Below are 16,179 nucleotides of genomic sequence, written 5' to 3' on the forward strand. Positions count from 1 at the left end.
TACGTGGTATATGTAGCATAAAACACATTCTAAGCATATTTCCATAAAGCCTTATGGGAGGTACCGTCACAGCATCGTCAAGCTATGGAGAGATTTTCAGAAAAGAAACAGTGTAAGCACCCCACTCCTTGTTTTTAATTTATGCGATCCTTGGTTGCTAGCCCTGTTACACCTCATCCTTGACCGTTGCTTTTTAATCATTCATTTACCTGAGCAATGTCTTTTCCACTCACCTTGTCTGCCTGTGACTCCCCCAAGCCATGATCGCCATAATAGGAAGCCGTCACACTCATCGGGGTGCCTCACAAGGGTTTCGGGGTTGGATTCCAACGTATCCATCAACGGTTGAGTCAAAGGGTCCTCCTTGGAACTGTCACTGAGGCAGCGCTTTCTCCACACAAGTCCAAAGGTGCTTGCGGTTAAAACAAAGTCCCAAGTTCTTATGGGGGTGGTAAAGGAGTCCACATTTCCTCTCAGTAGCTTTTCCACAATTTCTAAAACACGTGCCCTTGGTAAGAGATGGCCTCCTCTGCCCGGAGCTGGGACTTATAGGGTAATGGTGCTGCTCTCTGACTGGCAGAGGGAGTTGGGAGGAGTTCTTAGAGTGGTCACATGACCCACTTCCGAATAGGTCACCCCGCCCCAGAACTCACTCTGATTGGTCAAATCTCCTGTCAGGGCAGTTCTATCAGGGCAAACCCCATCCTGATTGGTAGAGGGAAGTAGGTGGAGTTCTTAGAAGAGTCACATGACCCACTACCAGATAGGTCACTCCACCCCGGAACTTGCCTTGATTGGTCATCTCTCCTCTCAGGGTGGTCCCCAGTGGCTGAAACCCTTCCTGATTGGTAGAGGATGGTCATGTAACACACCTTGCTTCCAGTCATGTGGCCATCTTGACTCCAAAAGTAATACCCTCTGGAGCGGGGCTTCTGGTGACAGGTGGGCAGGGTTTAAGGGGTCAAGGGGCAGAGTTTAAGGGGTCAAGGGGTGGGGTTAGGGTTAGGGCCCTTATACTACTCAGGTTTACTGTACCATACAGTTTTTGTCTTGTTCGTTTTGATCAGGTAGTTTTTGTGTGCTCAAGGAACATCTGCCTTGGTGTGTGTTGAGATTCTCTCTAGAGTTCTCAGCAACAGCTTTTGTGTGTTGCTTATTCATGCAAAGAGGAGATCTTGAATGAGATTCCATGGGTTCAATAGCTGTTTCTGCTTGGCACTGCTGAGTATCATCTATCTGCAATACAAACAAAAAAATTCTCATGCTTTAGTGGTATTGAAGAACCTGGTTAATTACCAGCAGGAAGTGAAAGACCCATTCTAAGCGACTGAATAATATGAATTAGCAGACACACAGTAAAAGCAAGAATCTTCAATGTTTATAGTTATCACTTTGAAAATACAACAGCGCTATGCAGAATGCTTTACAGCAACTACCTACCCCTCACCCTGTTCAAGTTTAGAATGGGCATTATCATCCATGCTTTATGAATCACAAGACACAGAATTTAACAAGCTATAGGCAAAGCTAAGGAGTAGTACACAGTAATTCCTTGTCTAGTCTCTTCTTGTTCAATCACTAATCTGCAGAACTGTATTTTGAGATATGTAATTTAAGTTTAATTACTGATATTTCATAATGAATTTGTAAATGTTCTATAGTTTATTCTGTAAACATGATAGTACTTGAAAAAGTTGTTTAGTCCTGAAGCATTTACATTGGCCTGCAGAGGATATCTTGTCCAGATGTATTATGAAATATTCAGGAGAATGTCATGTTATTCTAAATGTTTAACATAATCGTCACAATATGTTTGTTGTGATGTTCAACACTAGCTTTGTAAAACTGTTGAAAATTTTCACAATATGTATACCTTTTGGGTTATCTCAAATTCTGGTCCCCACTTCTATAACAATCGTCCTTGTCTCCCCTGCACTCCCCTCCAAATTCTGACATGATTTTAGCATCAGTTAGCTAAAACTTCAGTAGCTATAAATGCGTGCTTCACGACAATTGAAATCCTGAATGCCAAAGCTTCTGAGAGTATAGGTAATTGGCCCCAATTCTCATCCCACTTACACTGATGTGGGTCCTGGGTGAGAGGTGAGCATCAGGGCTTATCCTTCTAGTGCCAATACTTATCAAAATAAAAGCTGTTAAAATTTTGATGTCAAGTGGAAAAAGGGAAGAGAGTCCTTACACTTCTGTCATTGTACTAGCAGCTTGAGAAATATAAGGCTAAATCTAAATATAAATGATTTTTACCACTGAAAGCAGAGAATGTGGAAGCATTCCTTTTTAGACCCAAAAGTTGTGGGGATAGCGTGCCACCTCTCTAATTGTTCCTTCACTCTAACAGTGTTTTTCTAGCAATGGGCAAAATCTCAGATTGCAGACATGCAGTGACCAGTGTCTGGTTGAGGCTATCACAATACAAGCATTAAGACAAAGCTCAGTACCAGAACTTCTAACAAAGGTGATCAATTTTCATTCCAGTGTCCTCAATAATAAAAGGCAAAGGAAAAAAATCAGATCAAGTTTGCATAAGGACTGAGAAAAGACTTCAGGGTCTGGCCCTAAAAATGAAAACTCTGGGAAAAGAATATCTCTTTAAACAATTTGTTGAAGTACGATTGTTTTTGTAGAGATTGTTATTTAAAGAATGATTTTGTGTGTCGTTTAAATTGGCTAAGTTCACAGCAATGCAACAGCAAAAACAAAATTGTTACCAACATATATTACTTGCAAAGCTAGTAGGACCATTTATTATTAAGGGTACCTGACTCATCCCATTACAAGACCCTGTTTTCTGCTGCTTATAACTTTACAAACTTTAATTGCTTGGGCTGAAATTTTCCATACTGTATGTCTGCCTCATGCTTTTTTTCTTCAGAGGTGGGAGACAGAGGCAGAATTTCAGCCAAAATGGTTAAGCTATTTCCAACATCAAGGCTAGGGAAAGCTACATTTTTCTCATATTAAAATATTCTGGCATTTTTTCTTTGAAAAACTCCATGTGTTGGAGCAGGGACTTGTAATTTGGCAGGGAGTGGCCTTTGTGCAGAGAATGTGCTTTTTGCCATCCCCATGAAAATCTGCCCAAATCTGGCCAAATTATAAGCCTTTGAAAAAAATCACAGTTCACGGATACTCAGAGAGAATTCTTAGACTTGTAGCAGCTAAAATCTCTGAAGATTTCGTCCTCGCTGAGTATACTTGAATCTCACACAGCTCTTTGTGCTAACCAAACTGTGCATGCGCATTTCCCCACAGCTCCTGGATGTGAAAACACGGCACACTGTGCCATCCCCGCAGAGCAACTGATATGCTCCAGCCCAGGCCTATAAGGATCAAAGCCAGAGTTTCCCTACAAAGGTTCTTCCCAGCTGCTTTGGTCCAGGCACCAGAACTGAGAGCAGGAACTTTTCTCTCAATAAACTCCCAATGACCCCTCCAAGCTGCTGCACAAGCACGGTGGGGGAGGAAGATACTGGACTCAAATGCAGAGGGGACAAAAGAGAAATGGAGGGGTGGGAGGGGCAGACTGGGACAAAGAGTATGCCAAGATTGGGACTGGAATGGGGGTGAGGGGAGGGGGCCAAGGACAGGGAGCTGGTAGGCGATGCTAGGACTGGAAGACTATGAGAGAAGGCAGGGGGAGGGGGAAAGGAATGTGGAGGAGACACTGAGGGCATGGCTACACTTACATTTTTGCAGCGCTGGTAGTTACAGCTGTGGTCGTACAGCTGTGTAGGGCCAGCGCTGCAGTGTGTCCATACTGACAGCGACCAGCGCTGCAGTGTGGCCACATTTGCAGCATTTGCAGCGCTGTTGGGAGTGGTGCATTGTGGGCAGCTATCCCAGCGTTCAAATGGCTGCAACGTGCTTTTCAAAAGAGGGGGGTGGGGTGGAGTGTGACAGGGAGCGTCGGGGAGACAGAGAGAGCGGATTTTTGGAGCAGACACTGTGAGCTCCCTGCCTTGCAAATTCTGGCCATTTCCCCCACCCCTCTCTCAATCACTCTTAAATGTAAAAAGGCTTCAGACCAGATAAGCAGCTTCTCCGACGGACTCCCTCCCACCCGCCGTGCTGTTTGTCTCCTCAAGCAAACAGCTGTGAACATTCCAAAGCCTCGGCTTGCTCGCTCGCTGCAGCAAAGAGCAGCTGTGTTTGTTTTTTAGATAAGTAGCTCCGGGGAGTACCTTCTGGTTTGTTCTATACAGGAATTGTGGGATACCTCCTAATACCCTGGAGGCCAATAACAGCGCTGGTGAGTGTCCACACCTGATGAGCAGCGCTGCATCAGCAGCGCTGGATTCGCTACACCCGTAGCGGACCAGGTGTACAGCCAGCGCTGCAGGAAGGGAGTTGCAGCGCTGGCTGAGCTCTGTAAGTGTGGACACCTGGTAAGTTGCAGCGCTGTAACCCCCTCACCAGCGCTGCAACTTGCAAGTGTAGCCAAGCCCTGAGAGAAGACACAGAGCTAAGAGGAGGAGGAGGAGGAGAAGGGAGTTTGCAGGGGGAATTTGCAGGGGAGACTAAGAGACATAGGCAGAGGAATTGACAGGCTAGTGAAGGGAGTGGGTGGTGTTCTGCCAGTGTTCTGGTGCCTCTTGGGGGTTTGTTTTGCTGTAGGTGGTGGTGGTTTGCTTCGGTTTGTGTTTCCTGGTCTAACAGGTTTTAGGTGTGAAGGCTGACCAATTCAGAGGCAGCAGTGAAAGACAGAATGAGGATGACTGGATATGGAAGCTGCTGCATGTACATGATCCTGGAGTGGGTACCTGAAAAGAGTTTCATCTGCCTGAAGTGCCAACTGATAGAGCTGATGGAAGAAAAGATCTGAGGACTGCAGATGCAGGTGGAAACTCTGGTCGAGTTTAGAAGGGGGTTCGAGCGGATGATGGAGCAAAGACATCAGGAGGCTGAAGGGAAAAGCTCAGTCTTGCAGACCAAAGAATTCTGAGGGAAGACTGCTGGGTGAGAAAAGTGGATGGTGGAAGCACGTGACTAAGAGAACCAGGCAGAGAAAAAGATGGGCCAGTGAAGGAGAAATAGAGCTCAGGAACAGGTTTGCAGAGTTGGAAAATGAAGAAGGGGCACAGCAGGTGGTCGCTGAAGGTGAGAGGGCAAGGAAAAAGAGAAGAGCAGAGAGTCCTATAGGAAGAGGGGAAGAGTCAATGGAGACAGCACCAAATATGAGCCCCAGGAGGATACGGGATGGGTTGCGGAGGACTGCAAGAGACAATAGAAATCGAGAGGACTTGCAGCCAGGTGGGAACAGGGGATAGACCAGAGAATCACACTTATCCTTACTGAGAAGAATAGACAGGCCTGTAACTAGAGCTTATCCGGAGAACAGAAGGGTGTGCTGTCTGCCGGGGGCTGAGATATGGGATGTGGATCTGAGGCTAAAAAGGATCCTAATGGGAGTGGGAAAGAATCTGCTGATTGTCCTTCATGTGGGAACGAATGATACGGCTAGATTCTCGCTGGAACGTATCAAGGGAGACTATGCCAAACTGGGGAAGATGCTTGATGAAATTGAGGCTAAAGTGATCTTCAGTGGGATTCTGCCTGTTCCTAGAGAAGGGCAACAAAGGTGTGAAAAGATTATGGCCATCAATGGATGGCTCAGGTAGTGGTGCTATAAGGAGGGCTTGGGGATGTATGGCCACTGGGAAGCATTCATGGACACAGGACTGTTCTCTTGGGATGGACTTCACCTGAGTAAGGAGGGAAATAGACTTCTGGGAAGGAGGCTCGCCCAACTGATTAAGAGAGCTTTAAACTAGGAATTTGGGGGAGATGGTTGGGAGATGGCCAGGTAATCTCCATACCGGAATTCAACATTGAGAGCGAAGAAAACAAAGTAAGAAAGGATACAGCCATGGGTTGGAGAATGGAAATAAGGAGGAAGGGTAGTGTAGATACCAGTCTAACAGGTGATACTGGGGGTAGAATGTCTGTGCCTAACCGGGTAAAGAATGTCCGTGAAGTCAAATGGCAAAAATTAAGATGTTTGTACACTAATGCGAGGAGCCTAGGTAACAAAATGGAGGAACTAGAGCTACTGGTGCAGGAAGTGAAACTGGATATTATAGGGATAACAGAAACATGGTGGAATAGTAGTCATGACAGGAGTACAAGTATTGAAGGCTATGTGCTGTTTAGGAAAGGCAGTAATAAAGGCAAAGGTGGTGGAGTAGCATTGTATATCAATGACGAGGTTAACTGTAAAGATATAAGAAGTCAGGGAATGGATAAGACAGAGTCTGTCTGGGCAAAAATCACAATGGGAAAGAAAGCTACTAGAACCTCCCCTAAGGTGCTTGGGGTTAGCTAGAAACCGCCGGGATCTGATTTGAATATGGATAGGGACCTCTTTCATGTTTTTAATGAAGTAAACATTAATGGGAGTTGTGTGATTATGGGAGACTTTAACTTCCCAGATATAGACTGGAGGACAAATGCTAGTAATAATAATAGGGCTCAGATTTTTCTGGATGTGATAGCTGATGGATTCCTTCACCAAGTACTTAAAGAACCAACAAGAGGGGATGTCATTTTAGATTTGGTTTTGGTGAGTAGTGAGAACCTCATAAAAGAAATGGTTGTAGGGGACAACCTTGGTTCGAGCGATCATGAGCTACTAATTCAGTTCAAACTATACAAGAACCAAAGGCATTTGCTCCTGTTGGCTCTGGAGGCACTTGCCAGCAGTGTCATAGTACGTACAAGGCAGTCTTTGGACTCCTGCCTTGGCTCTGTTTTTCCTTGTAGTCCTTGGCCATTGCTGGGACTCCTGGATGCGACTGCTTTTTCCCCGAGCTCCATTTGGAAAGAGCTCATTCCAGCCCTTGTGTTTGTTTGCTTTACGATTACATGCTGCAGCTGCTGGCATTCAAGGTTTGAGAAATTTGTTAAACCAAGGAAATGAGAGGGTGCTGCCAAGGAAGAGATCTTCAGACAAATGGGAGGCTTAGGGATAGATTAAACCCAGCCATGCTCATGCTGAAACACCCTGCTATCCTGAGGGACTTGGAACGCCTCTAGAGCCCAGTGCTCTGTAGGCAGATTCTGTGCATGCTGGTCTGTGCACCTCCGCCCAATACACTTCCACCTTGGGATACCATGCCCACTTGTTTCCTAGCCCTGTGCCTCTCCTGACAAACGGGATGACTCCATATTCACCTTTTTCTGCTTTTGTTCACACAGGTAATTACACTTTATCTGCAATTACTATAGTTTCCCCTTCCCTACTACACTTACAAACCAAGGCATCGAAAATGAAAAATGGCTGCTCTGTCTTATTAGGTGCTCAATTCTTTGCAACCCCAAACAATGAAATATTACTGATGTTGGGTTTTTGTTTGTTTGTTCGTGTTTAAATATGCAGCATGTATTTGCTTTGGCTGACCTGGAGAGAGCACTGTACTACTGAGCACTAGTAGAGTATAGCAGCATAAGGAGTTTTCCATTTTTCAGCCCGTTCTGTACTTTTTAGAGAGTAACTGAGTAACCAGGCAGTCGTGCTTGGCTCTGGAATTTAAACGTGTTTGGTGTCTGAGATCATATATAGAACTGGAATTTTAAAAGAGAACCCCATGAAAAATACATCGACCAAACCAGAATAACCAAAATCATTACCAGTAGTTAAAAAAACACAACCTCCCCCAAACCAAGACTTTTGTACTCTTGCTTCTCTAAAGTTTGTCAAAGCATGCATGTAGTAACAGCTCCAGAACCGAGCATGCAGAGAGGGTAACATAGCAAATGGAGAAGTACAGCAGTTGACATGTTGAAAGTCATTTGAGGTTTTTTTATCACATTGCTTTTTATCAGGCAATATGGAATTGTGGAAACTGGAGGTTTGATGGTAATATCAGCTAGCACAAGTTCCCAACAGCACTAAACTTATGGCTCGTTTCCATGTTGAAGGCTTAGATCTTGGGTGTTGGAGAGATTTGGTATTTTATGTAACTTTCCTAGCTATAATTTCTGGTCCTGGGATAGGCTTAAACCTTAAAGGAACCAGGATCAACCAAAAATAGTGGATCCCAAATCAGTAATTAAAGGGGGTTGGTGGTGGGGGCCTTCAGAGACAATCAACTTTAGTCTGAGATTGAGTTTGGGTTGTTGTGTAGGATTTTGGCATTTGGGAAGTAGGCTAGATGTAGTTCTTGGGAGAGTTTTGACAACTGGTTGATCACAGGATGACTATGAGCCGCCAATGTGATATGGCCATGAAAAAAGCTAATGTGGTTTTAGGATGCATCAGGTGAGGTATTTCCAGTAAAGATAAGGAGGTGTTAGTACCGTTATACAAGACACTGCTGAGACCTCATCTGGAATACTGTGTGCAGTTCTGGTCTCCCATGTTAAGAAGGATGAATTCAAACTGGAACAGGTTCAGAGACGGGCTACTAGGATGATCTGAGAAATGGAAAACCTGTCTTATGTAGGGAGACTCAAAGAGCTTGGCTTGTTTAGCCTAACCAAAAGAAGGTTGAGGGGGGATATGATTGCTCTTTATAAATATATCAGAGGGATTAATATCAGGGAGGGAGAGGAATTATTGAAGCTTAGTACCAGTGCGGACACAAGAACAAATGGATATAAAATGAACACTAGGAAGTTTAGAGTTGAAATTAGATGAAGGTTTCTAATGATTAGAGGAGTGAAATTCTGGAACAGCCTTCCAAGGAGAGTAGTGGGGACAAAAGACATTTTCAAGACTAAGCTTGATAAGTTTATGGAGGGGATGGTATGATGGGATAGCCTAATTTTGGCAATTAATTTGGCAATTGATCTTTGATTATTAGCAGGTAAATATGCCCAGTGGTCTGTGATATGATGTTAGATGGGGTGGGATCTGAGTTACTACAGAGAATTCTTTCCTGAGTGTCTGGCTGGTGAGTCTTGCCCACATGCTCAGGGTTTAACTGATCGCCATATTTGGGGTCGGGAAGGATTTTTCCTCCAGGCAGATTGGCAGAGGCCCTGGAGATTTTTCACCTTCTTCTGCAGCATGGGGCATGGGTCACTTGCTGGAGGATTCTCTCACTCTGAGGTCTTTAAACCACAATTTGAGGACTTCGATAACTCAGACATAAGTTAGGGGTTTGTTACAGGAGTGGGTGGGTGACATTCTGTGGCCTGCGTTGTGCAGGAGGTCAGGCTGCATGATCATAATGGTCCCTTCTGACCTTAAAGTCTATGAGTCTAAGAGAACTGGGGCTGGCTGAGCAGAGAGATTGGGACAAGGAGCCTTAATTCTAGCATATCCGCACTTTCGAGTGCTTTTGCGTGTAATCCATATATGCACACGCACACACCCCCTGCTCTAGGCATCCAGGTCTTTCAAGAAATAATCAAATATTTGTGATGAGCATTGAAGTGGGAAGATTTGCCTCACTCCCATTTACCAAGTTAATGGGCACTTGGCATGAGATCACAGATTTGATCATACCAACAATTTTCAGTTTACCATTACGCCCAGATCTTTGTTATATGCCAAGCTTTCTTCATTTTATTTACATTGATGACCTTGTCTTCACTATATTCATGGCAGATAAAAAGGAGGTATGAATAACATGGCATATCTTCAAACTCACTTGGAGAGATAAATACATTATGCGGATTTCCCATGCCCTGCACATTCAGATACATTTTTAAGATCAGTTACCTTTTGTGATTTGCTGCCACCAGCTGTCAGTTTAGAGATCTCCGCAAGATTATCTGACCTGCCTTTTTGTAAACTTTGGCCATATGGTGACAATTTATGGTTGTGAGCAGCAAGATGGGGACTGGTCCTTAGGTTTAGCGCTGTTCTGTGCAAAACATAAGGGTTGTTTTTCCCAGTAGGAATATCAGCAAAACCTGAAAAATAAACAGCTGCCATTAACCACAGTTGATTGAATTACTTGATTGCTCTAATCAATCTGATCTTGCTCAATTCAAGATGGAGATGACAACTGGTAATAATTTAAGAAAGTAAAATGGCATTTACTCACTGAATAAAATATAATGGGGGAATTATTAGGACTATCTTGCGTTCCTAGAATTTTATAGGTAAACTCAGGCAAGGGTGTGGATCTGTGCAACAGCAACTCTACTAAAATAGCAAAAAAGAGTTTTCCCCAAGAATATGTTCTCTTTTTCCTTTAAAGGGACACCATTAACTGGAAAATCATTGCCATCTGAAAACAATGTTATTCTATTGTTCTACATAGAGCTGGCCAGAGGGAGACAATTCTGTTTTGCGACCCCTTTCGAAGTTTCAAAATTTGTTTTTATTCTAGATTGGAATGAAAACATAAGCCTTTCAAATGCTTTCACAAAATGAAATTGAATCAAAAACATCAGGCTTTCAATTTGGAGACCTTCCTCCCTGCCCAGCAAAACCTTTGTCCGAATCAATACAGCTCCGTAATACATTTCGGCTTTGACAATGCAGCACATTTCAATGAAAAAACATTTAGTTAAAAATGTTTAAGCAAAAGTGTCCCCCCTTCCTATCAACCAGAAGAAAAGGGTGTTTTATATTGGGAATGACTGGGCCTAGAATCCCTCTCTTTTTGCCAGAGGGCTTCTGCAAAGTTTTTGGAGGAGTCCCAAAGTCAACAGAATTTATCTAGACTGATTTTCAAAACTACAACCTGATATTAGGATTCTGGATTTCAGATTTTTTTGGCTGTTTTGCTTTTGTCATCAACTACTACAAAACTGTACAGATGGGAAGACATCACACAGACCAAAAACCAAAACCATGAGAAATTACATACACCTACAACAAAAGATATTAGCCCCCCATAGCCTTAATTGTATATGAGGGCTTTTTTTTTTAAGCACATGGGACTAAACTCAGCTCTGACAAGCAGTTGAGTTAAATGGACTCATGCAACCTATACCAGGGCTGAATATGGCCAATGATGTCCAAGTTTTTACAATGCTTCCAAGTCACACGTATGACAACACGACTATTTAGACAAGCGTGTGCAGACACACACTCCCCCCAACGTGGACAGTTCTCCTCTAAAGAAGTAACAATTACCTTTTCTGACCACCTCCGGGAGTCGGTCTGGTTCATACTCTGGCTCATTGTCCTGGGTCAGTGAATGGAGGTAGATGGCAACCTCATCAGCACCTGACCAAAGGAAAGAACCATTACCTGTACAAATAACTTTAAGGAGACTCTGGAAAGATGCATTTAGAATGCAATGATCTCAATCATTCATTTGTTAATTAAGTACATAAGATGTGTGCTTGTGCAACCACAGTCAACTACACCAGAGCTTCAGAAACTATACTGATATATGGGGATCTGGCCCCTCATCTGAATCAAATGTAATAATGGATGTTTTGAAAACATGTTTTATAAATAAATGCATTAAAGTTAGAAGCAGGATCATGATTAAGACTATGTTTTAGTCATGGGTATTTTTAATAAAAGTCATGGACAGGTCACGTGCAATAAACAAAAATCACGGCCCCATGACCCTTCCATGACTTTTACTAAAAATACTTGGGACTAAATCTTACCTACTGGGAGGGGGGATGCTCCTGAAGACTGCTGGGGAGTGGAGAGAGAGCAGGGCAACGCTGCTGCTGGGGGGGAAGGGGTGGCTCAGGGCCCCACCGCCACTAGTCCCAGGGGCTACGTCTACACTACAGGATAAATTCGAATTAGCTTAAACCGATTTTATAAAACAGATATTATAAAGTCGATCGTGTGCATCCACACTAGGCACATTAATTCGGTGGTGTGCGTCCATGGTCCGAGGCTAGCGTCGATTTCTGGAGCGGTGCACTGTGGGTAGCTACTGTAAAATAATGAGGCCAATAACGTCAATTTGCGTCCACACTAACCCTAATCCGATATAGTAATATCGATTTTAGCGTTACTCCTCTCGTTTTGTAGGAGTACAGAAATTGATTTAAAGAGCCCTTTAAATCAATATAAAGAGCAGTGTAGTGTGGACGGGTGCAGCGTTAAATCTATTTAACGCTGTTTAAATCAGTTTAACAGCGTAGTGTAGACCAGGCCCCAGACTGCTTCTCCAGGGCAGTGTCAGGGACCATGCCTGGGGCTGCCAGAGCAACGGCCGGTGCGGCTGGCTCCCAGGCTTCTCCAGCTGCTGGGATCCTGGGATCAGCTGCACCAGCACTGCAAAATTCACAGAGGTCACAGAAACCGTGACTTCCACGAACAGTTTGCAGCCTTACAATCACATTCTAGTATAGCATTTCCTTCTTAAACAATCCCACACTTGGCTTGTGCTCCTTTAATAGAGCACTATGGTCAGCAATTTGTTTCTGCAACATTTCTTTTTCCTTCCCCAACTGCTTACAGGATTTCATCCATGTCTTCAGTTTACTTTGAGCGAATCCATTTTGCTTCTTCAGCTGAACTATAGACTTCAGATTGTCCAGCTAGAAAATAAAAAAAAAATTTTAGTTGCTAATAGGAAAATTTATTCTTCTGTATAAACATTATACTCTCACTAATGGCATCTCACTTGCCATTAAAAGTTCAGTGCAACTAAAAAACCAGACAAAAGTTATAATATGAATTTGTACAGTAGAGTTGACTTAGTAATATACAATTGAATTATAGCAGCTTCTAATTCCAACAGAGAAACATTAAAGTCATGTTTATTGGAAAGCTACGTGTGTGTAGATTTCCTTGATAGAGAAATAATAATTTAAATATAATATTCAAAATAATCAGTTGACAAAACCCAGCTGAAAAGCATGTGCTCCAGGCATGTTTGTCCACCCTATGTGCATGGAGGTGCCAAAATAAATGGATGGTGGATATCTGGCAGCCTTATAAAACGCACTTCAGGATAATGTAAATATCAAGCACAGTGCTCCATCAGCTGGAGCCTGCTTGCCACAATACCGGCCTGCTTGCCACAATACCGGCTCCACACTGTGATACATGAGTGCTTTTTGATGTGTTTATTTCTGAAGCGAGAGCATAGAACTACAGTCGTCAGTCATTCACCACAAATGGAAGTAGAAAATGCAGAGGGAACTGATAAGAAAAAATTCACCTAGATGGACAGGTTTAAAAACTTTGCCCCTTCTGCTTGGCAGTAAACACCCAACTTACGTGTGTCACAAATAAAACTTATATAGTCATTATCAGAATTGTTTTTGCAATGGCACGTGGAATTGTTGACACGCCTATCTAAATTATTAGCCAGAATAGTGCTGTCATAAGAAGAATCACTTAATTGATAATTTAGATGGAAATTCTGCATACGTCAGAACTGATACGCTCTCACAAGTCGAGTGTGACATAATGAGGTAGTAGAAGCAATTTAAAGACAATAGGGGCATGTCTATACTGGGAAATTTCATAGACACTGCCCTGTTATGTTTAATATCACATCAGTCAGTTACGGTTAACCTTAGGGGCAGAATGAAAAGACATATTTAAACACGGTCTTATTTTGAAGTACAGACCCTGGCAAGTAAGGTATTGTTTCCTTTGTATCATAAGTGAAACTTTACCAGAACAATGAATGGAAGTTCCTGATTGAATTCTGCCTGGATACCAAAATGTATCAGTCAGACTAAAAAAGTGTTTTTAATTTATAAGGAGGGGTGTCACACTCAGAGGCTTGCTATGTGAAAGGGGTCAACCGTACAAAAGTTTGAGAATCACTGGGCTAAAGGATAATCTCTGCTGAACTATACTTTTCTTTTGATATCCAGGCTGTCAAATTATAGGCAGCTCAGGTACAGATGAAATAGGGGCCCATGCTTCAAGAAATCTGTTTTTTCTGCTGGTAGAGTGGAGATTCCTTAGCTATCAATCAATCATGTCCAAAAATTCCCAGGACTTCTGGCTAGTGAAGAACTAGAAGGATGAGTTCAGCTCTTTCCTCTTCCCTTTATGCAAACTGTCTTGTAAAGCAGCAGCTTCTTCTCTACATCTGACATTATTTCCATGGCCTCTGAGAGACGTTCTGACCTCTGGTTACTCACTTATGTTGAAAGGGATATAAATATTCATACTTCAGAGCACAAGCCAACCTCTAACAGGAGAAAGGAAGAAATTTCCCTTGTGGGTCAGTTATTCCATAACTGCCCTCTACAGGTTTCTTGAACCTTCCTCTGAAGCAACTGCTACTGGCCACCGTCAGATGACATACAGGAGACTCAGTGGACCACTGGTTTGAACCCATCTGTCCATTCCTATGTTTTTGTTCCAACACTACTGAATTCTGTAAAAGTAAACTAAAAGGAAATGTACTCTGACATACTGAAAAACTGTACAGCACAAGGTGTGTTGTTCAGAAAGATAGATGCTCTTTTTTTCTGAATGACCCACCATAACCCTGGGGGCACCTTGTCTTCCAGGTATGCTCTTCACCTCGTGAGGTGTGTTCCTGTAGCAATCATAGAAGGGCTAAAGTGAAAACTGGGTTGGCTTAAAGTATGTTCCTTGTACTTACCTGCCCCAAAAGAGACATTTGGACAGGATCTGAGAATGACGTATCCACAAAAGGAATTTCTGGAGGAATGGATCTGTTTCTCTGGACAGGGCACAAACAGTGATGTTGTCTGTAAATGGACAGGGTTGTGTAACTTGAGACCTCAGCCTTGCTGTGATACTACCAGCCATTTAAACCTCTCGACACAGAGGATAGGTCAAAACAAAGACTCTTGTATAGGAATTGTAAACTCTTCACACACAAATGCTCATTTTGTCTTTGTGATGCTGAAGATTTAATTTGTTTGAGAAGAAAAAGATTTAGGTCTTCCATGTGAGCTTCTGCTTCATACTTTCCCCTCTTGCTAGGCAAACATCCCCTTCATGAATACCTTTGGTGTTGGCAGTGACCAATGAATTACTATGCCGGCTTTGACAAAGAGGGTTCAGGCTTCTGTTGTCTCAGCTACTAATTTCACTGGTTCCCAAATAGCCTTGCACTTGTGAAAGTGGATGCATGGGGAATGGGTGATTTTTTTTCACGTTCATGAGTGTAAACTGTTTCCTTATAGCCAGAGAGTAAGAACGCTTTGCCACAAATCACATCAAGAAAGAGAAAAAATTGCCAGTATCTTACACAATACATTAAGGATTTGACAAGAATTTAATCCAGAGAACTCTCACACTCAAATTGAGGATCATACCCTAGAGACTATGGCCCACTTGCCTGCCACCAACTAGATTTTCCTTACTAAGTATAAGAAATGGTCACTGTTGGAGTTTTGAAATTTGCTGTAGTGTCCTCACTCTTTTGGTCAATGGAATCTTTTGGAAGGAACCCCTTTCTGGAGGCATGGCCATGTCTCTCTGGTAGGACTACTGCTGCACTTCGGTTCCCCAAACTTACAAATTTTCCTTATATTTTTATCTAACATTTTAGTTTCATATCAAGATTTAACCGGAAATGAATGGAATTCTCATGTGCCTCTGTTCTGCGCACATACTGTCTAAAGTGCTCTTTAATCCTTCAATGCTGAGCAAGCCTGAGGAGAGAGAGAGGAGACTCCAAACTCCATTCCCTGGTAAAGCCTGGGTCCTTGACCTGATAAATGGACAGGGACAATTCCCACTCCATTGTGACCTAAAATTTGGGTCCTCTTCCCTGTTTGAAAGAGGGTCCCTGGCTGAAAAGCAGAGATGAACAATTTACATTATCCTGCCACCTGAGACAGGGCTTCATAGAAGTAATACATGTCTCTGCACACCCAAATATACTCGGGAGGTGGGGACAGAGGGGAGACAGTGAGTCTGATACAGAGCACTCCAGGAGACCCGTATATAGGAGAAAATCACAGCAAACACATCCTAAGAGTATGTCCAGACTACCCCCGCTATCGGCGGGTAGAGATCGATTTATTGGGGATCGATATATCGTGTCTCATCTAGACGCGATATAGCGATCCCCAAACGTGCTCCCCATCGACTCCGGAACTCCACCGGAGCGAGCAGTGGTAGAGGAGTCGACCCGGAAGCCACGGACATCAATCGTTAAAGTTAAATCGATCTAAGATACTTCGACTTCAGCTATGCTATTCACCAGCCCTAAGGCCTGGTCTACACTATGCGTTTAAATCGATTTAAAGAGCATTAAATCGATTTAACACTGTACCCGTCCACACTACAACGCCCTTTATATCGATATAAAGGGCTCTTTAAATCGATTTCTGTACTCC

General features: G+C 43.1%; 1 protein-coding gene across 3 annotated transcripts in view; it reads right to left on the reverse strand.

The window, feature by feature from the left end:
• Positions 1-312: 312 nt before the first annotated feature.
• The window catches only part of LOC116819491 (centromere protein F-like), a 101,572-nt gene continuing 85,705 nt past the window's right edge, over positions 313-16,179 (reverse strand). For all 3 annotated transcript variants that reach the window (XM_075064325.1, XM_032771255.2, XM_032771254.2), the window contains 4 exons: positions 12,351-12,432; positions 11,054-11,146; positions 9,686-9,879; positions 313-1,236 (listed from right to left, as the gene is read on the reverse strand). In XM_075064325.1, coding sequence (XP_074920426.1) covers positions 1,027-1,236; positions 9,686-9,879; positions 11,054-11,146; positions 12,351-12,432 — 579 coding nt within the window. In that variant the 3' untranslated portion in view covers positions 313-1,026. The remainder of the gene's footprint in view (positions 1,237-9,685; positions 9,880-11,053; positions 11,147-12,350; positions 12,433-16,179) is intronic.

The sequence above is a fragment of the Chelonoidis abingdonii genome, chromosome 3 (genome assembly GCF_003597395.2).
Source record: "Chelonoidis abingdonii isolate Lonesome George chromosome 3, CheloAbing_2.0, whole genome shotgun sequence".
NCBI classification, from domain to species: Eukaryota; Metazoa; Chordata; order Testudines; family Testudinidae; genus Chelonoidis; species Chelonoidis abingdonii.